Source organism: Mesoplodon densirostris, chromosome 18 (genome assembly GCF_025265405.1).
Source record: "Mesoplodon densirostris isolate mMesDen1 chromosome 18, mMesDen1 primary haplotype, whole genome shotgun sequence".
Lineage (NCBI taxonomy): Eukaryota > Metazoa > Chordata > Mammalia > Artiodactyla > Ziphiidae > Mesoplodon > Mesoplodon densirostris.
The window spans coordinates 61,610,940-61,636,585 of record NC_082678.1 but is presented as its reverse complement, the minus strand read 5'-3'; the positions used below and the strand labels follow the sequence as shown (position 1 = coordinate 61,636,585).

At 50.3% G+C, this 25,646-nt stretch overlaps 1 protein-coding gene across 1 annotated transcript; it reads right to left on the bottom strand.

Moving 5' to 3' along the window:
* Window positions 1-622: 622 nt before the first annotated feature.
* TRIM25 (tripartite motif containing 25) lies at window positions 623-21,114 on the bottom strand. Its single transcript, XM_060081450.1, has 9 exons — window positions 20,440-21,114; window positions 16,156-16,251; window positions 12,713-12,946; window positions 10,234-10,405; window positions 8,630-8,695; window positions 6,415-6,441; window positions 6,008-6,091; window positions 5,831-5,929; window positions 623-4,350 (listed from the first exon to the last, which is right to left on the bottom strand). The coding sequence occupies exons 1-9, from the start codon at window positions 21,034-21,036 to the stop codon at window positions 3,821-3,823; spliced, it is 1,905 nt and encodes a 634-aa protein (XP_059937433.1). The 5' UTR covers window positions 21,037-21,114; the 3' UTR covers window positions 623-3,820.
* Window positions 21,115-25,646: the final 4,532 nt, after the last annotated feature.

Here is a 25,646-nt window from a genome sequence, read left to right as displayed (position 1 = left end):
AGAGAAAGCCCGCGCACAGCAGCAAAGACCCAACGCAGCCAAAAAATAAAAATAAATAAAATAAATACATTTCAACAGAAGAAGAGTGTATACTGAGGCTCAAGGTCTAGTGGAAGTCGACTTGTCCTCCAGCTCGGACTCATTTGCTTCTCATCAGTTTGGGTCATGTCCTCAAGGGCTGTGTCCTCCTTTCAAAGGTTGTGCCCTGCCCCCTTCCCTCCCGTTTCAGATCTTCGGGGTGCCCAGCTTTTATCAGGCACGACTGATTGAATCACTGACCGCATATTTCAACTCGATTTCCAGCCCCTCTCCCCTCCCGGGGGTGAGGCTGGCTCAAGGAGACCAACCCTCTAATCTCACGCCTGGTCTCTCTGCCGACCAGCCCCGATCCTGGGTCATCTCACTTCGTAGCATAAGTTCAGGTGTGATCCAAGGGGCTCATGAATAATAAGGACTCTCCTATTACTGGGGAAATTCCAAGGATTTAGTATCTCCCCACCAGGAACAAGAGACAACAGCCAGTCAAATTATTATTCAACCACCTCAAGTCCACACCAACCACAACTCCGACCTCTCTTCAAACAAGGATAAAAGCCGTGAACAGGGCCCACTGCTGGCTGGGTTTTGTTTCATTTTTTAAACTTTTTATTATAGAGATTTTCAAACAGAGGCAACAACAGAAGGCATAATACAACGAACCCTCCCACTTCCATCACCGTTTCCCTGATTACCCCATTGTGGTTTATTTACCTTTTCACTCATACCCCTCCCCTTCCTCCCCACCCCCATCCTGATGCAAAGCCCAGAAGGACATCTTATCTGGCTGAGATTTCTGCGTCGAAAGCCCGCACCCATGACAGCCTCAAATGGGCTACAGTTCTGCTGACATCTCAGCCCCCAGGCATCTGGGTCGGGGGCAGCCAGAGGCCCTTGGACACCTCAGCTTGCGGACTCCAGCACGAAGGATAAGTAACACTTTCTACACACACTGCCATGTGTGAAACAATACCACACACAGCTTTATTGCATTCAAAGCTTCTAAGGCATGTCAGCCAGCCTTGGCTCTAGTATTTCTCGTGGGTTTCAGAAGATCTGTGTCTACAGCCCTCATTATCTCTGAAAGAATCAACTCTTAAAAATATAAGCTCAAGAATATAAGCTTAAATACTCCTAATTATTAAAATCAATACAGTGGGGCAGGATAAGGTAAGAAATAATGTATCAGTGTTAGTTATAGATCGCAGGCCCATTTCAGAGTAATTATAACAGGAGAACCAATCAGCCAGCCCTTGAATAGTAACAAAAACTTGACCCTGACCTTTTGTTTATCACACCAGAGTGACTGAGACAGCCCCTGATACCTAGGTTGGGAGAGTGTTTTTATATCTGTGTATGTGGGAAGTTCTGACCCTTCCCTCAGGGTACCAGGGGCATCTAAGGAGGCACCTCCTCCATAATGGGATGTCAAGAGCCGTGAGTGGAGTCATCCAATACCTCCCCATCTGACTTACTTTGCAAAACGGGAAGTCAGATGAACACAAAACTTCCCCCAACTCTAGGACTCTAGTGTCGGGCACCGGCCCCGAAAGGCAAGGGAGGGGACGTAGAGTCTCACCGGTGGAAACAGAATGGTTCGGGATGCCCCTCGGTTCACGCAAGGAACCCACACAGGGCTCACCTCGGGTTACCTGCTTGCCTCTCATCAACAGAGGGGCTCAGGCTTCCCTTTCCTGAGCTGGAGGATGGATCATCAGCGAACAGCCCTCTTGGCTGCCCTCGTCTCTGCAGAAGAGCCCAAGCAGGACCCATGGTTTAATCTTCGGCATTCTCCTCTAAACCCAGCTGTTTCCCGAGTATAAACTGGCTTCAAACAAGGCTTTTGTTTCAGGAGGTCAATGAAGATGCTTTGGACCATCTCCAAGAGCAGAGAAGAATCAACAAAGAACTTTTCTTCCCAGGAGCAAAGGAAGAAAACTTTTAAAAACCACATTTCAGCTATTGCAGGGGGATCTTCCCTGCAAAGATGATTTCTCTCCCAAGGAAGTGGAAGTGCTTGTTGGGAGGTGACACAGACAAACACATCTGTCAGAAATATCAACTGCTCTGGGCCTGGCTAGAGTGCCCTGGGGACCCAGCACAAGGCTCCAGAAGCGCTCACTTGTCAAACATCCATATGGAACGGCCGGGGGTCCCTGTGTCTCCAGTGGTATTGTCCTTTTCATACCACAAGGAGCCTGACCTCAGCTCTCCTCTCGGCAAAGCCCAGAGCAGGGCACATTTCACCACAAGAGGTTACATTTCTCTCACTTTAGGGATCAGGACTTACATCCTGACAATGTCAGGATATAAGGAGCTTGGGAAATCCCAGCAATCCATTCACTCCCGCCCTGACTGGACTGGGGTTATTTTCACTGCACAGAAACACTGCAGGAAAAATAGGCCCTTGTGCTTAAGCCTGGCAGCTTCTTTCCTCCCTGGTCCTTAAGTCTTCCTGACCTTTTGCCCGGTCAATTCCTACATCTGGAATTGGCTCAAATGAGGAAGAAAGTAGAAAGGGCTATAGGGCCGGTGACAGGCCTCTAACTCACACAAGGACCAGTGCTGGGTTGAACAGGAATGTTGCTGTTTCCCATGGATCTGCCAGAAGGCCCTTCTGGCCATAGGTAGTCAGGCCAGCAGGTGACCTAGTATGGTCCCTGAGGCAGCCACACCTGGCCTGTCTGCCTGACAGCGGGCTTAGTTGAACGTTCAGCTGTGCTGGCCACGGTGCTATCTCCACCAGCCAGTGCAGGATCTCACAATCCTGGGGAACAGAGGCCATCGCTGAGGAGAGTGATCAGTAAGAAGGCAAAAGATGCTCTAATCAGAACAAAACCACCAACTGTGAACACAGTCAGGGTCCCTCTTGCCTGGTGAAGAGCCTTGCCCCAAAGCCTGGGCTAGGGGGAGAAAGCTCCGTAGTTGCAACCAAGGCGTCTCTGCTGAGATGCCTTTCATAATACATGAGAGTGGGAGGGGTTTCTAGCCACATGGGACCTGGGTCACCTTGACCCTGAATCACAAATCCAAAACAGGCTGATTCAGATTATGGTTTGAAACCTCAGACTGAAAAGGTTCCGGTTGGACTAAACATTTTAAAACCACGGATGGGGTGGTGAGGTCCAAGACAGAAAGGGAAACAGTGGAGGAAAAGGACGTACTTCTTTGGGAAACTCTGGTCTGGGTGGAGACCTGTTGTGCGCAGCTTCCCTCAAGCACAGAAAATAACCAGAAGTCTGAGCATTCACCCCAACTCCCACATGTAGGTAGTGGAGGATGAGTAATAATGAAATTCAATGACTTTGGAATTTTTTTAAAAATCCATAGAGTTAAGTCGCTCTGTAGAGAATCATCGAAACTCCAAGATTTGAAGGCTACTCCAGACAGCAGAGAGGCAGACACCAGAGGCTTAAGGAAGGACCCACAGTGGCTATAGATTATGTCCAAGAGCAGAGGGGTACTAATGACTTCACTCCCCGAAGCCCCACCCGGCCACCCGGCAGCCTGGAGATCTACCAGAACCAGGGGAGGGGGTCATCCTGCCTGATGGGCACCAGGAGGCAGAAAGGCTTCCTCACCCATAACGCAATCGCCCCATCCCTTTCCCTGGCCAAACCCGTCCCCTCAGCCCGTCTCCCTATCCTCCCACCCTCACCAGCTCCCCTCCCATCCTTTCAGCCCTGGGGGACTCTCAGGAACCTCCCCCAGAGCTCCACCTACGGCACTTTCACTAGAGTCCTGGGCACCGCACAGGCAGTCGGGCCAAGCGTCCACCGCCTGCCTACTTGGAGGAGCAGACGGAGAGCGTAGCACCTGTGGAGAACAGCCAGAAGGCCGGGTACAGAGCTTCAGCAAAGTCCACCTTGTACTTGTACAGCGAGTGGACCTTGTCGGCCACGGCGAAGAAGATGACAAAGCCATGGTCGCAGTTGAGAAGCACGCCCACTCGCGAGGCCTTTGTGGAGGGCAGGGTTTTCTCCACGTTGTTGTGCCAGGCAGAGATCTTGGTATTGAACCACTCCACGCACCAAGAGGCACTGTTGCGGCCAAGCCGGCTCTCGGGGCCCTGCCGTTCCATGCTGCCATAGCAGATGCCCACCCCACAGAAGTTGTTCTTCAGCAGCTCCACCTCCCAGTAGTGGATCCCTTTCTTGTAGCAGTGCAGGCCCAACACCTGAGAGCAGTATGTGAACCTCTGGGGATGTGGCCGGTAGTTCTGGGGTGTGTCAGCCACAGAAGCTATGGTGTAGTTCTCAGACAGAGCCACCTTGTTGTGGGCAGTGTTGTAGTCCAGGATGACTTTAATAGTATCTAAGGGAGCATCAAGGAGTCAATTACAAGGAGCCCAAAGTGCCCTCACTTTCAATCCTTTCCCTAACTGGTCATATTTATTCATTTGTTTCACCCATCCACCCATCCATCCATCCATTCTGTCTAGCCAGGCAGACATGTGTCCATCTCTCTATCCATCAATCCAGCCATCTGTGCATCTATTAGTCACCCATCTCTCTGTCTATTCCTCCATCTAAAACCATTTATTGAGCCCCTGGCTTATGCCAGATCCTATGCAGGATGTATAGCCATGAACCAGACATGGTGCCTGGCCTCATGGAGTTCACACTCCCACAGGCAAGGCAAGCCCGTCAGTGATGACAACACTATGGGCCCTGCACTCTGCTAAAGGGCGGGCACACTGCTGGAGGGACACAGCCACGGGGCAACGGCTAAAGGGTGGGGAGAGCACGGGGGAACACTCCACAGGTGGGCTAGAATTGGAGATGAGCGACAGGAAGAGGAGGAGAACTAAACAGAGGACAGCAGAGGAGGGAGAAGGGCTGTGCTCGGCAGAGGGGACAGTGAAGGCAAACGTGGGGTCACGAGGACGGTGGACAGGTGCTGGGACCAGGGAAGGCTGGGCAGCTGGGAGCGCAGAGGCCACAGCAGGAGGAGAGGGACACATGGAGCCACAAGTAGAGAGCTAAGCGGTCTAGACTTTAATCGGTTGCAACGAGGAACCAATCACGGTCCGTAAGCACACCGATGACCTGAACGTGCTCCTTGGTTGGGACACGAGCATGGCCCCCCCGCCCCTCCTGCCACACTTCCAGCCAGGTCTGGCAAGTCCGAAGACAGAGCAGAGATGAGTGCTGTCCCCACCCTCCACCTCCTCCCCAAGACACACCCATCTCTGCCCCTCCGCTCACAGGGAACCCTGGACCAGTGGGAGATAGCAGGCAGAGGAGGACAAATCCCTAGCTTGGGGATTCGGGACTGGGGTTATCTGCCACTCCCTGGCTCGGGGGCTCAGGGAGGGATACTTTGCACTGGTTTTCCCCCAGGGCAAAATGAATGGCCTGGGAAAATGTCCTCTAAGATCCTAAGTCCCTAGAACTCACTTCCTCTGCTTACACGGCTGTATCACAGAGCACAGGGGGCTCCACAAATCGGGGGCGGTGGGGGGAGGTTCTCTGGCGCCGGCCCGAGAACCAGGCATCCACTGCTCCCCACCGAGCCTGCCGTGGCTGTGGGGAAAAGAGGGCCAGAGCGCACTTTGCAGAGAGAGGTTATGGCCACCGCGTGGAAGTGAGCACAAGTGGAGGATGCTCTGTGGGTGAAGCTACGGGCGGGTGGCCCCTAGGCTGGCCTGGAGGAAGGAACTCCCACCGCTTCCGGGCTGGAAGCCAGAGGGGAGCAAGTAAGGATGTGACAGAGTAGAGGACGGTGGGTCCTCCAGGGGAGAGGCTGACCAAGCTAGACAGAGGCAAGGGTGAGCAAGCCAGCAGCTACTCACACTCCAGGAGCTCAGGCCTGGACTTGGCTAGGAAGTTCTCCAGCACCTTGGCCTTGAGAGACACCAGGATCGGCGGGCCGGTGGGGACTTTGGCCTCAGCTGGATGAAGAACAGAGAGACGTTTTCAGAACAAACTCAGAGTGGGCAGCCCACTGCCCCTGGCCCACCAGAACTCACCCTCCTGGCCGGTCTGTTTGAGATCCACTGAACGTTCTGGGGCTCCGAAGGTGGGAAGCTTGCCGGCTGAGACAGTGACTGGGGCTGAGGGAGGAGACGCATGAGTTGGGGACATGACAGAGTGACCTGATGGCCTATACTCCCTCCCACGCTGATTCTCAAGAGCTGCTTCCACAAACACACACCTGGACAGCCAGGTGACACAAATGAGTCCAGACAGGGCAACACTCATCCTATTGGTCTTACGCGTTTACACCTGCCTCCTCCAAGCCCAGGCCGGGCTGCCAGCACGGGACACGGTCACAGAGCCTCAGACCCCCAAACCCATGGCTCAGCTTTCCCTGCTGGCATTTAGTTCTACACTCAGGCACTCAAGAAACAAAAAGATGCAGAAATGCGTAACTTACGAGGTTTCTTGGGTTTCTTTTCTTCTTCTGAAAAAGAAAAATTTCAGAATTAACATATTTTAAACACAATGACACTTTCAAAACACCATAATAACAATCAATGCACTAATGTGACCCATACAAATAAAGCTAGGATGTTTTAACTTGAAAAATATAAGGGGTCAACAGGCGTATTAATCTACGGTGATAGAAACCTGAATCACGGTTTTGGTAGGGAGGGGGTATGAACGAATTTCCTGGAATAGTGGAAATCTTTATCCTGATTTGGGTAATGGTAACACAGATGTATGCATTTGTCAAAATTAATCTAACTCTACTTTTAAGATCTGGGCATTTTACTGTAGTATTAAATTATATCTCCACAAAAGAAAAAATGCAAAAACAAACACAAAAAAAGACCCACATAGGGAGCCAGCCAAAAAACTGTGCTTGCCAAGTATCACGATAGTCTTTAGTCTTTAGTCTTTATCACGAGTGTGTGCCTGTGGGAACTGAGTTTAGCTAAAACACCCATCCTCAAAGCGTGGTCCCCAGACCAGTAGCATCAGCATCACCGGGGAAGCTGTAGGGATGCACATTCTCAGACCCACCCAGACCAGCTGAAACTGAGAGTCTGGGGGTGGGGCTCAGAAGTCTGTCTGTTACAAGCCCCTGGGATTGCGATGAGGGCTCAAGTCTGAGCAGGCTACATTTCAGGTTCCCTTTCTGCCACCTTCCCCACCACTGAAATGACAAGGCGGGTTTTGGATCTCGTTCCTGCCTGCCTGCAGGATCCGGTACATTCCAGACCAGCCCTTCCCTCTCCCCACCAGACCCTCCGTGGTCCCACATGCCCCACTGGCTCCCCATTCCTCCCGCTTCAGAGCCGTATTTCTCAGGAGTCGTTCCCGCTCTCCCCATCTCCCCCACTGCTCCTCTCCTGCCCACTGCCACTGGACCAGCATCTTGGCAGGACCCCGGGCTATGACCTTGGCCTCAGGCAAAGGGCCCCCTCCCCAGTCATCACAATTCTTAGGAGCCTCATCCAGTGATGAGCCTGCCCTTTCCTTGCCTGTTTCCCCGCCTCAGCCCCCCCACAGCTCACTCGCGTGAAGAGCGGGGCTTATGAGGTGGGGCAGCGGGAAGGAGGCTTTCAGGGGCTGTGCCTTGAGAAGGCCACAGGTTTACAGCGCCTCCCTCTTCACACAAGGTGCCCTTCCACGTTTTCAGGCTGCGCTGATGGCTCCCTCCTCACCTGCCCCAGGCATCCCCGTCCCCGACCCCATTCCACTCAGGAACTGGTACCACACGTTTGTCTGCCAAAGACAACCACTAAACGCTGACACCAAGCAAACAACAACAAAAACCAGCCCGGAGTTCTCTCACCCCAGCCACCCAGTGGGGGGCAGCCCTCCTCCGTCCTCACTAACTTTTTGGCCCACAGTTCGGTGACATAGGCCTGTCCTTTAAAGAGCTTTCACCATCAGTGTACCATGTGAACCTCACGCAATAATCCCATGAGGTGGACATCATTATGGTCCGAATTTGACAGATGAGGAAATTGAGGACCATTCTTCACCCCAGCCCCACCTCAACAAGGGTGATTTCGCCCCCAAGGGGGAGCAAAAATTGATTCTTAGGAGGTGAGGGGGAGAGAAGGATGGAAAAAACGTGTCCTTTTTAGGTATAAAAGCACAGTGTATAAACAGATAGATCCTATGTGTGGTATTAAAATTTCATGGATGGGGGCGATTAGGAAAAACATTTCTAAAAGGGCCTGAGAGGTAAGAGCAAAGGAGGGCAACACGGAAAAAAGGCTGAAGAGCGAGCTCTGTGATGGCAGAAACACATCCCAACCCGAGGCTGAACGGCACTGGGCTATGGTGAGGCTCAGCCTCTGCTCAGGGGGTCACCCCAAACGCCAGAACTCAGGCATCATAAGTATTTCTCAAGACAAGCCAGCTTCGGTCATCTTGCTGTTCCAGGCGGTCAGAATACCCAGTGCTGATGGCCGGTCCTCCGCGCGCCCCAGCAGGGCTCCTGCACCCGTCCTGCCGCCACCGCCGCTCAGCGGGGTCAGGCAGCACTTGCCTCCAGGTGCGCCCGGGCCCCGCGGAGCCTGGGATGGGCTGTGCCCCACTGCAAGGAGCCGTGACGCCTGCCAGTGCCTCAGCCCGAGCACCGCCTGCCACAGTCGCTGCTGCCCCAGGGACAGAGGTGGGGTTACTTTACTCACTTGGGATCTTCTTCACAGGCCGTGGGGCTTTCGGCGTGTGCGGCAGGTCGTGTCCTCCAGGGCCCCCTGTGCCAAAGAAGAAGAGGGTAGTCTATGCGGCTCTTCCAAACCAAGCCTAGGAGCCAGCCCCGCCGTCGGCAGGCGGGGAGAGGGCTTACAAAGTTGATTTCCGCTGACCTTCCCCATCCCATCATTTATAAGCACTAGAAACAGGATAACTGAAAGACAGATCTGGTGTGTTCCCTCTTTTCTCTGCCTTAAAATGCAGCCGGGGCGGAGTCTTTCCTCCACCAGCACCCAGCTCCATGACCTCTGAACCGTCTCTGAGCTTTGGTTTCTTCCGACGTATGACGGGGATGACTCCCCTCGCTCGTGGTGGTGAGATCAAGATGCCTGGCATGTCGTGGTAGCTCCTTTCCCTCTGGTTTCTCTCATCCCTCCGTCCCCAGACCAGTGATCACTGACACAGCAGGAAAACACATATGCAGGGCTAATTCATCAATGGCTTTCCCCTCTGTGCCAGGCGCTGGGGAGAGTGTTGGATGAAAACAGACCCAGCCCCTGCCCTCAGTGATCACAGTCTGGTGGGGGAGACACACGGAAATGGCAAGGAGGAGTAAAATGACAGGTGCGCAAAGGGCCCCAAGGGATGATAAGGACCCGGCAACCTGGGCTGAGGAGCAGGAGTGGCAACGGGGGAGGTTTGCTGAGAAATGTAATGTTTCAACTGATCTCTGAAGGGTGAGAGGGGTCACCTGGTGAAGATGGTGGAGTGTGAGCCCTCTAGGCAGTGGGGGAGCATGTACAAAGGCCCTGTGGCAGGAAGCTTAACTTTTTTTTTTTTTTAAGCTTAACATATTTGAAGAATTGTAGAGTGTAGAGCGATGTATGGGAGGGGGCGGTAACTTCAGGGCTAAAGAGACAGACGGGGCCTGACCAGGCAGGGGTTGACAGCCAGGGTCAAGAGTCTGGTCTGCAATCTAAAAGCAATGGAAAGTCTCTGAACAGGAGGCAGGGGAGAAGGCGCCAAGAAATCAGATTTGCGTCCTGGAAAGTCCTCTCCAGCTGCAACAGGAGTGGATGCAGAGAGACTCGTTAGGAAGCTGCCACAGGTGATTGCAACGGAGAGCAGGTGAATGGTGGCTGGCAGTGAAATCAGCTGACTGAATCAGGAGATGTTTAAGAGGCAAAATCTGACAATGGGTTGGATGTAAGTGGAAGGGTAGGGGGTATCAAGGAGGAATTCCATGTTTCTCTGACCCCCAAACTAGCCACTTCCCTACCAAATAACACTGACAACCCAGAATCCATTCAACCCATCTGAGCCAACCTCAGGCTCAGACAAAAAAAAAAAAAAAGCCTATCTAGAAAGACCCTTCGTAACATCCAGCCCCAAAAAATATTTTAGGAAGGACAGCTACAATCTCAGGATGAGGCAAAAACTCCCCACTACCTCCTAGATGGAGGGCAGATGTTTTGTAACGCCCGAAACTCAAGCCCCAATGCTCTCCAGATCAAGATTTCTCTCCCACCCCAAAACACTGAGGGGACACATCCCATTTCAGGGGTCCCAGTGGAAAGCATAGGAGGTTGCTAATAGTTACCTGGGATGTTGAGCTCCTCAGGCTTCTTGTCCTGGGTCTGTCTGAAGTATTGCTTCAGATCATTTTTGAGCTCAGAGGTGCCCTGACAGACACTCTTTATCAGCTCGTGATTCAGCTCCACCTTGGGGACGTAGACTGGCTTCGTTGTGATTCCTTGCAGTTTTGCTGCTTTCTGCAACAAGCCAGGGGGTTAGTTCAGGCAGCTCTGGTGAAGCCAGGGCCTGGGCTCAGGCCTCATGAACCCCAGAAGGAGCTTCCCTGTGCCCATGGGCACTAAGTCTCATCAGCCTCTCAAATTAGAGCCAGAGGTCACTGGGGGTTAAAGTGCCACTTCAAGACACAGCGATCTGGAGCTGGAAGGACCCTCAGAGGTCGCTCACCTTACAGATGGGAAAACCCAAGTCAAAAATGACAAGTGTCGGGCTTCCCTGGTGGCGCAGTGGTTGGGAGTCCGCCTGCCGATGCAGGGGACATGGGTTCGTGCCCCGGTCTAGGAGGATCCCACGTGCCACGGAGCGGCTGGGCCTGTGGGCCATGGCCACTGAGCCTGCGCGTCCAGAGCCTGTGCTCCGCAACGGGAGGGGCCACAACAGTGACAGGCCCGGGTACCGCAAAAAAACAAACAAAAAAAATGACAAGTGTCTTGCCAGGACCTCTGCCAATTAGTGGCAGGGACAAAGCTGGGACCCAGATCTCCTGACCCCCACGGATAATGCTCTTTCCACCCCTCCAGCTGTGGCTGAAAAAGTACAGGAGACTCATCACCATCTCCATCCCTCAAGGACCAGCTCTGAACACATGTCCTGAAAATAGACAGGAATGACCAGAAGGCTGCAGGATTCAGCCACATATCCAACGAAAAAGAAGGATCTTACAGAAGGTCCCAAACTTGGAGACCAAATCATGTCCTACAGTATCAAGAGGACCAGATGTGGACTCAGAATCCTTCTGTAAGAGCTCAAGGCAGCTAGGTCAACAAACAGGAATGAGCACGTGAGATGAAACTTCATGCCATCCAGCCTAGGTGTGGCTAGAAGATCCTGAACAGAGAAGAGAAGATTGCCAGGCACTCCTGTCCCTCCTCAGGACCTGAACATGGAATCTGGGCCTTTGACGTGTCAAAGCAGCACGTCACCAAAGCAACGAGCCTCCCCAGAACATCTGCCACATGCCAGACACTCTGCTGTGCACTGGACATGCTAGGAGGATGAAGGGCCCCACCCGAAAAGAGCTGGCAGCCTGTTTTTTGCCTTGGCCACGCTGTGCGGCATGTGGGATCTTAGTTCCCTGACCAGGGATTGAACCCACACCCCCTGCACTGGGAGCACGGAGTCTTAACCACTGGACCGCCCCCTGACAGCCTTTTAAATAGACATGAAAACAAGCACATCTAAAACAACGTTGTCGAGGGCAAGAGCAGAGGCGGGTGACATGCTCCGGATCACCAGCAATGGGAGAATAACGGGATCTGAGGAAGATGGGGGAACTGGGGTTGCCCTGGACAAAGGACGGGGTGTACGAGGCAGAGGCCGGCCACGGCATTCCCTCCCGATGCCCGGTGCATCGGAGCGGTGCTCTGTTGTGGTCAGAGGACGGGGCACGGGCAGGGGGTGGCTGGCAAAGGCAGGCTGGTCACCAAGGCCCTGCGGGAATGTGAAATCAGAAAGGGCGGGGAGTGGTGCCTGTGCTTTAGAGAGACAATTCCAGGGGCTGTGCAGGGGCGGGATGGAGGCAAGCGGTGGAGGCCTATGCAGTAGGCAGCATGCTAAGATGGCCCCCAAGACTCCCGCCTGCCCCGGGAACACATCCTATACATCCTCTCCTCCTGAGTATGAGCATGACACTGAGTATGAAAGGATATTACTCCATGGTTAGGTTACATGACATGGAAAAACTGAAGGACTACTGAGATGTCATTAAGATCCCAAATCTGTTGGTTTTGAGTTAATCAAAAAGATGATTCTCCCAGGTGGGCCTCACTGAATCAGGTAAAAGTCCTTAAAAAAGGAACTGGGCTTTCCTGGAGGGAGAAGTTCTCTGCTGGTTTTGAAGAAGCCGGCTGCCAACTCGAAAGAGGGCCACACAGCGAGGAAATCCCAGCAGCCTCTAGGAACTGCGGGTGGCCCCTGCTGACAGCCAGCAAGGACATGGGGACCCCAGTCCTGCACCACAGGGGACTGAATTCTGCCAACAAGAATGTGAGCTTGGAAGACAACCTTGAGCTCCAGAAGGAATGTAGCCTGGTGAGACCTCAGCCATGCCCTGAGCCACAGAAAGCGTGAGATAACAGACAGATGTTCTTCTAAGCCACTCAGTGTGTGGTAAGTTGTCATGAAATGTAGAAAACTAACACAGCATGTGTCTCAGGGATGCTTCCCATGACCTCATACAGCCTCAGCTCCTCGAGGGCCCCCGTGCACCACAGTCCACATCGTGACGCTAGACAGAAAGCGTGTTCAACGTCCGCATCTGGACCCACCTCCAGGAACTCATACTCGTCCCCCTTGCTCAGGGCAAGTTCAATCTCCTCCTTCAGGGTCTGGATCTCATTCTTCTTCTTGAGGAGAATCTGATAAATGTTGTCGAACTTGCTGCTGACCCTCTTCTCCTCTTCCTTTATCTTTCGCGTGGAGTTGGCCTCTGAGGCATCAATGAGAGCCTTCATTTCCATGTATTCTTGTCTAAGCTGGTCCATCTTCATGTGTGCAGCCTCCTGAGAAGCCAAAACAAGAGGGCATCCATCAGACTGGCAAAAAAAGCTAAGCCTGAGACATGGAGCGCCAGGAACTCTTACCTATACTTCATGGGAATACAAACAGACGCAACCACTTTGGAGAGCAAGACCTGGCGTATTTGAAGGTGCTCATACCCTTTGACCCAACAACTCAGTCTAGGAATATACTCTAGAGAGAATCTGAGGACTTCCCTAGTGGCGCAGTGGATAAGACTCCGTGCTCCCAATGCAGGGGGCCTGCGTTCAATCCCTGGTCAGGGAACTAGATCCCACATGCATGCTGGAACTCAGAGTTCTCATGCCACCACTAAGGAGCCCGTGAACCGCAAGTAAGGAGCCCACGTGCCGCAACTAAGGAGCTGGCGAGCCACAATTAAGGAGTCCTGGAGCCGCAACTAAGGAGCCCACCTGCCGCCACTAAGACCCCATGCAACCGAGTAAATAAAGAAAGAAAAAAATCTCAGAACCTGCCCAAGAGATACACAAGAATGCTCTAAGCAGCACTGTTTGAATTAGCAAAACCCTGGAAACAACCTGAATGTCTATCAATAGAAGACGGAAAATTATTCACAGGATGGAATATTAAACAGTAATAAGGGAAAAACAACTTGTAGAAGAAGACGTACAGTATGATGCTCCTTACATAAAGGTTAGAAACAAACAGAATGGTGGTATTTATTGCCAAAGGAATACATACATACATATCAAAAGTATAAAGAAACACATGGGAATGGATTAATTCAGGATAGTGGTTACTTCTGGAAGAGAGGAAGGGGAATATAAAAAGGGAGAAGCAAAGCAGGGGCTTCATCTTCCATGGCGATATTTTACTTCTTAAGCTGGAAAGCAGTTCATGAGTAATTTTTTTAAAGGGTATGAAGCTGCTCTAGAAAATTTCCTCTAGAACCGCACTATCCAATACCATAGCTACTTGCTACATGTAGCTACAGAGCACTTGAACTATGGCTAGTCCAAGTTAAGATGTGCTATAAGTGTAAAATAAAAGGAATTTGAAATACCTCATTAATACTTTATACTGATTAAAATAATATTTTGGATATACTGAGTTAAATAAAATATATTATTAAAATTAATTTCATGTGTTATTCAAATTAAGAGTTATATACAGTATAAGGCTCACTTTATATCTCTAGTAGACAGCACTGCTCTAGAAGCTGCAGTTTCACTTTACATGTTGGGAAACCTCAGTGGCTCAGAATCAAACGTGACAAACAGAAACACACATAAGAGGGACAGGAAGACTGGAATTCAATTATTTCTTTTTCTTTCTTTTTTGGCCACACTGCGCGGCATATGGGATCTTAGTTCCCCGACTGGGGATTGAACCCGTGCCCCCTGCAGTGGAAGCACGGAGTCTTAACCACTGGACCACCAGGGAAGTCCCGGGAATTCAATTATTTCTTTAACCAACAGTTTACCCTGCCACCTCCAATGTGACTACCAATGTCGCTGAGTATTCATCCTCCTTCTGCTCCCGTCAGTAAGAAAACACCCCTGGAGTTTAGACCGGCACGTGGCTGCCCAGCCACAGACTACATTTCCCAGCATCCCCTGCAGCTGGGCTTGGTCATGTGACTAAGCTGCTCACAACAGGAGCAAAAGTGATAATGGCAACACTCTCCTTCCCTGTCCCCCTTCTCACAGGCTAGAGAAAAGACGTAATGGTGACCCAGCTGCAACCAAAGAGATGAGGAAGGGCAATAAAAAGGAAAGATCCTGAACTCTGAAGGATCACGTGGAGCACAGCCATCCCAGTAGCCTGGGTTGCTCAGGTCCCACTAGCCTGGGTTCTTCACCTGAACTGTCACAGGAAGCAAAATAAACGGCTATCTTATTTAAACCTCTGATTTTGAGGGGTGCCTCTGTTACAGCAGTTTAGCCTGCCCCCCAACTGATACAGGTATGTTCATGTGCATCCTTTCCTTTAAGCCTCATAACTCAGCTCTGGAAAGAAGTTGTGACTGCTTCAGAACTAAGGCTCAGAGATCTGCCAACACAGGCTGGTATTCTAACCCAGATTTCATCTAATTAAGCCACAGCTGTGGCAATAAAACTGAATGCTGCGGCTCCAGACCAGGATGCTTAAAAATCAAATCTTCTTTCAATATAAAAGCATTGTAACCTTCTAAAAACTGTAAAAAAACTAGAGGGAAAAAAATATCCCTAATTCTACCACTCCAACACTTGCACTACTATTCCTTTACTATATTTCCTTCCAGTCTTTTTTCCTATACTTCCTGTAACGGGTTGAAAGGCAGCCCCCCAAAAGATATGTCCACGTTTCAGAACTTACTTAGAAAATGAGTCTTTGCAGATGTAATTAGGGTAGGAATCTTGAGATGAGATCATCCTGGATTACCCAGGTGAGCTCTAAATCCAATAGCAAGTGTCCTTATTAGAGACAAAAAAGGAGAAGACGGAGGAGGCCATGTGAAAATAGGGGCAGAGATTGGAGTGATGCAGCCACAAGCCAAGGAATGCCTGAGCCACGAGAGGCTGGAAGAGGCAAGGAAGGATTCTTCCCCAGAACCTTCGGAAAGAGTGTGGCCCTGTCGACACGTTGAATTTGGACTTCTGGCCTCCAGAACTGTGGGAGACCACACTTCTGTTGTAAGCCAAGGCTGCAGTAACTTGTTACAGTCACCCTAGAAACAAATACACTTTTTAAAAATAAATAGATGCAACTTTTATTTCCTGTTTTTCTCCCCCTTAAATCATAACCACTTTTTTTTTTTTTTTTTTTTGCATGGTACGCGGGCCTCTCACCGTCGCGGCCTCTCCCGTTGCGGAGCACAGGCTCCGGACGCACAGGCCCAGCGGCCATGGCCCACGGGCCCAGCCGCTCCACGGCATGTGGGATCCTCCCGGACCGGGGCACGAACCCGTGTCCCCTGCATCGGCAGGCGGACTCTCAACCACTGCGCCACCAGGGAAGCCCCATAACCACTTCTTATATTACTATATTTTAACCCTAATTTTTAATGGTTGGGCTTGTAGGTAGGCTTTGAGTCTGTGAAGGATCTCTCTGGGCACATAGCTTTTTGCATGTTCTGCAAGGTTGAAGTTGAATTCTGACACTGTGAGTGAACCTGACACAAGCCTTGTCCTCCCCAGAGGCGAAGGGAGGCTCCAGGGCCAGGCTGGTGGCAGGGAGCCCTGTCACTCACCCGCACGTCCTGCTGCCTGGCTCTCACGTCCTCCAGTGCTTTCGACGCCCCGTTGATCTGACTGTACGTGACAGTCAGTTTATGCCTCAACTTGTTCTGCAGAGAAAACAAACCGAGTGAGAAAACACCCCATCCAGCCCCTCACCAGCACCCAACACCAGCGACTGCCCTCAAGTCTATCCCACAGGTGTTTCCACCACCCCAAGTCTCACCTGCTTGTAGCTATTTTTTTTATTAAGTTTTTTTTTTTGATGTGGACCATTTTGAAAGTCTTTATTGAATTTGTTACAATATTGCTTCTGTTTTATGTTTTGGTTTTTTGGCCACGAGGCATGTGGGATCTTAGCTCCCTGACCAGGGATCAAACCCACACCCTCTGTACTGAAAGGTGAAGTCTTAACCACTGGACCGCCAGGGAAGCCCCTGCTTGTAGCTTTTTGAAGCATTCTCATATTTACTGCCTCCTTTCATCCTTTCAGGGGAACTGGATAGTAAAGAAGTTACAGGGATAGGATTTGGAGCCAGACAGACCAGACTCAATACCCAGCTCTCCAACTGTCTCTCACTTGTTTCTTTGGCCATGAAATAGATATCAACGCAACTGTTCCCACCCCGCGGGGCTAGTAGGAGAATTAACTGAAGCAGTGTAAGTCCTCAGCACAGTGCCTGGATCTTAGGACAAATGGCCTTAGTAAATTTCAGCTTGGATTAGTACGAGCTTCTTCACTAGCACCCATTTTATAGATGATGAAACTGAGGCAAAGAGGACAGTAAGGTGGTCAAGCTCACACAGACAGAACGAGCTGGGGCAGCTGCTTCAGAAAGTGGCAGATGGGGTTGTTCAAACCAAGCCTCCCACTGCAAACAACCAGAAAAGCAGACAAAATATTGGGGGAGGGGGATCTACTAAAAACCAATGGGGAGCTAAGAAGGCAGGGAAGGATTATGTAATTAAGATCCAGAAGAAGGAAACCCGGAGAGATAAGCCTGGCATCGGGGGTTGTTCTCCCAGAACCATCTGCCAGTTCCGGAAGACAGCTGGGAGGGCCTCTGTCAGCCTCGGAGAGGCAGGTGGACAAAAATCAGAGTCTAAGGCTCACTTGATAAGCCCCACAGGCAGGGACCTCCAAGGGCTAAACCCTAGGAATAGGGACGAACCAGCAGTAAAGCAGCCATCGACAGTTCAGTCCCTGAAACTGAACTAAGGTGATTCAGAATGGCTAGGCCCCTAGCCTTCAGATACAAAGGTAAATTATGCACAGTGGAAGCTAATATCACCCAAGGCCTCTTAGTATTGCCATAAATTTTCATAATCAATATCCAATTTCACCCTATTCAGGTGAAATGTTGGGGCATAGAAATGGGTAAGAAAATCACCACCACCACTACCATAATGGCAGCTAGTGTTTATCATGTACTTACTCCAAGCCAGGCATTGTTCTAGTGCTTTCCATGTATTAACTATGTAAAGCTAAAGACAACACTAGGAGGTAGAGGGTTATCCCCCCTTTACAGATGAGGTCACTGAAGCACAGTAATTAAGTGGCTTTGCCCTAGGTCACATCGCTATTAACTACTGTTCCAAGATCCTGGTGTTACAATTACAGACTTGTGTCCAAACTGAGCGCACAGGCAAACTCTAGAAAAAAAGGTACGTCCCCTAACTAGCTGGCTCAACAATACTCTGGCCCTCCCTTCCTCTTCCCTGCCTCTCCAACTCCACCAGTGACCTTGACTCTGGATTTGAACAACCCAGAGAGAGTCACATGTAAAGGCTAGAAGCAGAGACCAAGGCCACACTAACTCAACCCCAAAAGCCCAAGTCATTGATAGTGTTTCAGATGTGACCTCTGTGACAGTGCCCTTTGACCTGGTCTCTAACAGTGGCCAAGATGAACTGTGGGCCAAAGGCAGAAGGCCAGGCCCAGGCAGATCTGGCCTCACAGGTCTCAGGGCTGGAAGAGACCTCAGAATACCTGGGGGCTGCCAAATGTTTCACCTCCAAGACTCACTCTTAGTAGTACACCCCTGAACCCTATATTTTGAAAGATTTTACCCACCATTAATCAAATGCATAGAACAGTCCCCTGATAGTCGAGAGGGGCCCACAGGGCTATAGATGACGAAAGGAAAGCCACCCAAGGACTTTGACAGCAGCAACAATCCCCTAATCAAGGGTAGAGAACTTTTCTAAGTTCTGAGGATCCCTTCACAGACTGGGGACTTGGGTCCTCCACGTGGGAGGCACCAGAGTCCTGAGTCCGCCCCACACCAGTGGCCGAGCCAAGCTGGGCCGGCTGGGCCACCACTACTGACCAGCAGCAGGGCTGGAAAAGGAGACAGGTTAAAGGACTCAGCAAGCCGGGACAACGAGGGGTAGGGGAGAGATGGCAGGAAAGCCTTGCTAAAAGGATTAAAAAGCCAGGTGTGTATGGCATACAAGTGATCTGGGCGCAGACTCCAGCTCCGGGCCCTGGAGGCTGAGAGGGAGCTGGGGCTCCAGACCAGGCGGAAATGGGTCCTTCTGCTTCTACTTGCCTTCAGCCTCCTGGATAAGAACTTCTAGAAGGGTCTTTCGATAGGAGCCAGGCTGCTCTAGTCCTCAGAACCATGCATCCTGAGGCAAAGAAGATCTGGGCAGCCTAACACCCTCCATGCAGCAAACGCTCCTCAGGGAATTTCTGAGTAACAGAAATGATAGTGGCACTTCTATGGAGCATTAGCGAACTGTCAAACGCCATTTATGGAACACCTCATTTAATCCTCCCAAAAACCTTCTGAGATAGGTACTATTATTGCGCCCTTTTTTGGAGTTCCTAGCTAGGAAGCAGACCCAGAATTCAAACCCAGATCTCAACATCCAGCTCCGGTCAGAGCCCGTGTCAACCAGCCTGACTCTGGGGCCTGCCTTGAGGCACTTCCCACACAGTTCATCCCTCCGGAGCCTCCTGGTCACCCTTGGAGGTGGGGAGGGAATGCTATGAATCCCATTTTATGGATGAAGATGAGGTTCCGAGAACTCAGTGACTTGCCCTGAACTACAGAGGATGCGGGGCACAGCAGGTCTCCAGCCTCCGCAGGCCAGGCAGGTTCTTTCCTGCAACAGGGAGAGACCCAGGTAGGTTGGGCCTGAGATGGTGGTACCTCCAAAGTCAACGGTCAGGCACTGCCTGAGGTCTGACTTCTGGGACTCAGGGAGGAAGTACACAGAAACCCAGCTCAGACTGGAGAAGCAGACCAGGCCAGGGAGGAGCCGTGCCCGGACGGGAGCAAAGCCTTCACCCTGGCCCTGGCGCCACTGCAAGCCTCCCACAGGCCTCATGTCTCCTTTGATGACACAAGGACAGCCCTTGTTCTCCCTGACAGCACTCACTGCGAGAGTGAAAGGAAATCAGGCTTCACTCTGGAGCTCAGACTGATACAATAAAAGGTAGTTAGACTGCACCTTTCAGCCTCTGCCTCGAGTCCACAGGGGGAAATTATGATCCCCAAACCACTGAAATCATCACAGTCCCAGAAGGCCCCTTAGGAATGAATCCACCCAGTCCCACCTCCTCACTTTACTGATGAGGGCCAGTCCTGTGCTTTAAAGTGGCACAGGAACTATATAGGGCGCTACGGTGCAGGAGTTTGGCTGTGCATCCTATCCAGGGATTCCTGGCACTCTGCCCACCCTCCCACCCATAACTGTTCTCCCTGGTCACTGGAAGTCTCTGGCTCACCAAAGGCTTTTTCTCACATGACCTCAGGAATGTCCTATGCTCTGAACTCTGCGGACTTGGCTTTGAGGCTGGTCCATAGGGAGAAATGGCAAATGTGGAGTCAGACCAGCTGGGGGCCCAGTGCTCACTTGGCCACTTGGGATAACTTCTCGGAACCTCCACTTCCTCAGCTGTAAATAACTAATTATACCCACCTCCTGGGTGCCACCAGGATTTATTGAGAGAACAGAGGTTACCTCTAGCGCTCATATCTGATGTTCAAAACCCTGTACTAAACATGTCAGACAAGTGCTAGGCTTAAGGCAAGCAACGTCCCTCGGTTTAATGGGTGAGAGAGGTGGGGGCAGAGAAGGTGGACCAGGAATGATCCAGAAGGGCTGTATGTTCTCCCAGCCCCTTTCTACATGGACCCTGGGGATGCCCCTGCCCTGATCTCAGGCCCAGCAAGGCCCATCCCCCGCACCCAGGTGATCCAGGGAGGCCAAGATGCCCACACTGGTGCCCTCTGCACAACCCAGCAGGCCCAGGCTGCCCCTCTGGGCCCTTGTCCGCCAACCCCTACCTCCAGGTCAGTGCTGGCCTGACTCAGGGGCGCAGGCGAGCAGGTCTTGTGCTCCACGACGCAGATGTGGCAGATGCACTCGCCGTGCTCAGGGCAGAAGAAGTCCCGCAGCCGGTTGTGTTGCGGGCACTTGCGGCGCATCAGGTCACGGATGGGCGGCTGCAGCGGGTGGTCCCGGAAGGCGGGGCTGTCGAGATGCGGTCGCAGGTGCTCCTGGCAGAAGGAGGCCATGCACACCAGGCACGTCTTGACGGCGGCCGCCTGCAGGCAGTGGTCGCAAGACACCTGGCCGGCCGCGTTGGGGGCGGCGGCCCGGGTGGGCGGCGTCCAGTCGTCGGGGATCTCGGGACGGGCCTGCTCGGCCTGCAGGAACTGCTCCACCACCGCACACAACACCGTGTTCTTGTGCAGCTGTGGCCGCGTCTGGAAGCCGGTGCGGCACTGCGGGCAGAGGTACGGCGGGCCCTGGACGGCCCACGTCTGGTCCAGGCACGACCCGCAGAAGTTGTGGCCGCAGGGCGTGGTGACCGGCCCCTTGAAGGGCTCCAGGCAGATGGAGCACGACAGCTCCTCGGCCAGGGGGCACAGCTCCGCCATGGCGCTCCTGGGGGAACCCGACGGGACGCGCTGGAACCGCTGCCGCGTCTGCTGCACTACCGCCCGGAGGCCGCCAAGGAAACGAAACTGAGCGGCGGGAGGGGCGGTCCCCGGGCCTTTCGGGAAGTCACGTGGGGCAGGCGGGGAGCGTGGTGGGTGGGGCGGGCCGCGCGGGGCCCCCGGGGTTGTGACGTGCGAGTTGCGACGTTCGTACCCCGGTGGTTTCCGGGGGTTGGGTGCGGGGCGCTGGGCTCGGGGTTGCAGAAGAGCCTCTCGACCACCAGGGGGTTCTTGCGGCCACTCTGCGGATGAGAAAACTGACGCCTCGCGTGGTGAACCCCGGATCCCGGGAGTGAGGGGACTACTGCACAGAAGCCCCTGCAGCAGGTACCTTCCTTCGGAGAACTCATCCGGACAGGAGTTGTCCGCACCGCCCCCGCGAGCAAGCTGTCTTATCAGGACAGGGTCTTAAAAAAATAACTGCAGGAACAGTAAACGACTGACTGCCTTTTTTTTTTTTTTTTTTTTTTTTAATCCTTCCTTTCTCTTCCCTGGTCCTGGGCGCTGGCGTATCGGCTTACAGTCTCTGCAGGCTGGAGCCCATGGTCACACACCCACACGCTCAGGCTTAAACTTGGTGATTTCTTTCCATGCCGCCGATATAACATGCTTTTTTATTTTATTTTATTTTATTTTCCATTTCTACTTTACTGGAGTTCGGATTCATCCCAGTTTAACAAAGTTTTCCTCTCACACACATACATACACACTTGCCCGTGCACACGCACACACAAATATAATTTTGAAACATTTTTCTCACAATTGTTTATTTAGGTTTATTTCCTTTCGTTTATTTTTAGCTTTGTTTCCCTCCCTGCTCTGGCCTGGGTGCCGATAAAGTGGGTGTACAATAAGGGAGACGTGTTCAAGAGAGGGGATGGGGAGCAAAGAGAAAGACAGTGTTTGGGGAGGAGTAAAGCTGGCGTTTGCTTTGGGGATAGGGTGGGCAGCAAAATGGAGGACAAGGTCAATGCTAATAGTGATCGCTACCATTTATGGGGCACCTGCTGGGTGCTAGACAAGTCATAGATATCCTTATAATCTCTTATAAGCCTTGTAAGCACTACAAGACAGAAGTCATTTTATCATTTTACAGATGAGTGTCACGTATTTTATACAAAATAGGACTGGGATACTAGCTCGGGATTGCTTTATCTAATATCCTAATTCTCGCTTTTCCTGTAGTAATAGTAACAGTAATGGTAATTGCTATAGTAATATAGTAATAGTAACTCTATTCCTTCAAGACTCTTTACCCCATTGCTTCTCTTTCATATTGCGTTGTTATTTGCATGAGAAGAAGGAAGACGGAAGAATGAGGAGGGTAGGAAATTAAGATTTATGTATTTATCTATTTAGTACCTCATTTAATTCTCCCACTAAATCTTTGAGGTATAGTTATCTCATGGTACAAATGAGAAAACTGAGACTTAGAGAAACTAAATAACTTGCCTAAGGTAGTGGTTATTGGCATCCAGACTATCTGATTCCAGAAGCAAAGCATTTGCTACTATAAAATGCTGCCCCGCCCCCATGGGGAGCAGTTTCCAGGAAATGAACACTATGAAATCCCCTCTGACCTATTTCTTGTGTGCGAGGTGACCTGACTCATGCCAGAAGGCTTGTAGAACTCTCCTTCCAGGCAGAGAAGTTTTAAAAGGCTGGTTAGCCAGTGAAGAACACTAAGAGGGGCATACTTTATGTTTATCAAATTCTGTGCAGTAGATATTTACTAAGACCTACCTAAATACATTCCACTGTGGTTAGAGAATATACTTTGTATTATTTCAATCCTTTAAATTTATTGAGACCCAAATGTGATCTGTCTTCTTATTGGTTACTATTTGCATGTTGTCTCTTTTTCTGTCTTTTTACTTTCAACCGATTTGTGTCTTTGAAACTAAAGTGTGGTTCTTGTGGACAGCATGTAGTCAGATCATGTTTTTTGTGCATTCTGCCAGTCTCTGCCTTTTAATTGGAGCATCTAATCCATTTACATTAAATCACTAAGAAGTAGGATTTACATCTGCCATTCACTACCTATTTTTATGTTATATATCTTTTTTGCTCTTCAATTTCTCCATTACTGCCTTCTTCTGTGTTAAATATTTTCTAATATACTCTTTTTATTCCTTTGTTATTTCTTCCAATTTTCTTCCTGCCCTCCTTCCTCTCCTCTCATTTAGGAACTCCCATCATGTGTATGTTGGTGAGCTTGTTGATATCTCACAGGTGTTTGAACCTCTGTTCATTTTTCTTTATTCTTTTTCTTTTCTGTTTCACAGACTGAATCATCTCAATTGATCTATGTCCTGATTCATGAATTCTGTCTTCTGCCTGATCAAATCTGCTGTTGAGCCCCTCTAGTGAATTTTTCATTTCAGTTATTGTACTTTTCAACTCCAGAATTTCCATTTGGTTCTTTTAAAAACATAATAATAATTTCTATTTCCTTACTGATACTCTATTTAAAGAGACATCATTCTCATGCTTTCCTTTATTTCTTTAGACATGATTTCCTAATGTTCTTGGAACATATTTAAAATAACTGTTGTAAAGTATTTGTCTAGAAAGTCCAACATCTGTGCCTACTCAGGGACAGTTTCTGTTGATTTTTTTTTCTTATATGAGCCATGTTTTCTTGTTTCTTTCTGTGTATCACCAATTGTCATCGATTTTTTGTTCAAAGCTGGATATGGACATTTAAAATAATACAATGTGGCACTGTAGACACCAGATTCCCCCCTTCCCAGGGTTTGTTGTTGTGGCTGTTTGTTGTTGTTATTTGTTTAGTGACTTTTCTGAATTAATTCCTTAAAGTGTGTATTCTTCATCATGTGTTTCTCTAACCTCTCTGCTTGGTTAGCTTCGTGATCAGCTAATGACGAGATAAGGATTTCCTTAAGTGCCTAAAACCAATAAGTTTCCCAGTGTTTTCCGAGGGCTTGGAGTTATTTGCAGACTATTAGTTTTTAAGACTACCGTGGAGCTAGGGTGGGGGTAATGGGAAAAGGTCAAGTTAAAACCCCACAAAGCTTGCTGTTCTTACCAAGATTCAACCACTTTCTTTGAATAAGCATTTTTCTGAATTGTTACAAGCTTTTTGCTAATTTACAGAGTTCTGAAAAAGTTGATCCTGACAATTTTTGCTAGTTTTCTTTTATGGAGGCAGAATTTTCAGGGGTCCTTATTCTGCCATATTACTCTTTTTTTTTTTTTTTTTTTTTGCAGTACACGGGCCTCTCACTGTTATGGCCTCTCCCATTGCGGAGCACAGGCTCCGGACGCGCAGGCTCAGTGGCCATGGCTCACGGGCCCAGCCGCTCCGCGGCATGTGGGATCTTCCCAGACCGGGGCATGAACCCGCGTCCCCTGCATCGGCAGGCGGACTCTCAACCACTGCACCACCAGGGAAGCCCCCATTATAGTCTTTTAATGTCAGTAGACACTGTAGTAGTAACCCCTCTTTCGTTCCTGATTTAAGTAATCTGTGTTTTCTTTTTTCTTGATTAATCCATCTAATAGATTATTTATTTTATTAATTTTTTCAAAGAACCAGCTTTTGGCTTTAATTTTTTCTGTCTGCTCTTTTTTTCATTGATTTCTTCTCATATCTATTGTTTCCTTCTATTTACTTTTGGGTTAATTTGCTCTTTTTCAAGTTTATTAAGCTGGAACATCAGATCATTATTGTTAAACCTTCTTCTTGTCTAATATAGGAGTTTAAAAATATAAATCTCGGGCTTCCCTGGTGGCGCAGTGGTTGAGAGTCCGCCTGCCGATGCAGGGGACACGGGTTCGTGCCCTGGTCCGGGAGGATCCCGCATGCCGCAGAGTGGCTGGGCCCGTGAGCCATGGCCGCTGGGCCTGTGCGTCCGGAGCCTGTGCTCCACAACGGGAGAGGCCACAGCAGTGAGAGGCCCACATACAGCAAAAAAAAATAATAAATAAATAAATAAATAAATCTCCCTCTAAGCACTGTTTTAGTTATATTCCACAAGTTTTAATAAGTGTTTTCATTATCAATTTCATTCAAAATATTTTCTAATTTCCTTTATAATTTCATCTTTGTAATTTCTTTGTAATTACTTATAAAGATATGGCTTCAGGCTTCCCTGGTGGTGCAGTGGTTGGGAATCCTCCTGCCAACGCAGGAGACACGGGTTCGAGCCCTGGTCTGGGGGGATCCCACATGCCGCGGAGCAACTGGGCCTGCGCGCCACAACTACTGAGCCTGCACTCTAGAGCCTGTGAGCCACAACTACTGAAGCCCGTGCGCCTAGAGCCCGTGCTCTGCAACAAGAGAACCCACTGCTATGAGAGGCCCACGCACCACAACGAAGAGTGGCCCCCGCTCAGCGCAACTAGAGAAAGCCTGCATGTAGCAACGAAGACCCAACGCAGCCAAAAATAAAAATAAGTAAATTAAAAAAAAAAGATATGGCTTCATTTCCCACTGTCTAGTGCTTTCCAGTATATCTTATTGTTATTAATTTCTAATTTAATTCCATTTTAGTCAGCTCTACTATCTCAGATGTTTGTCTTTTGAA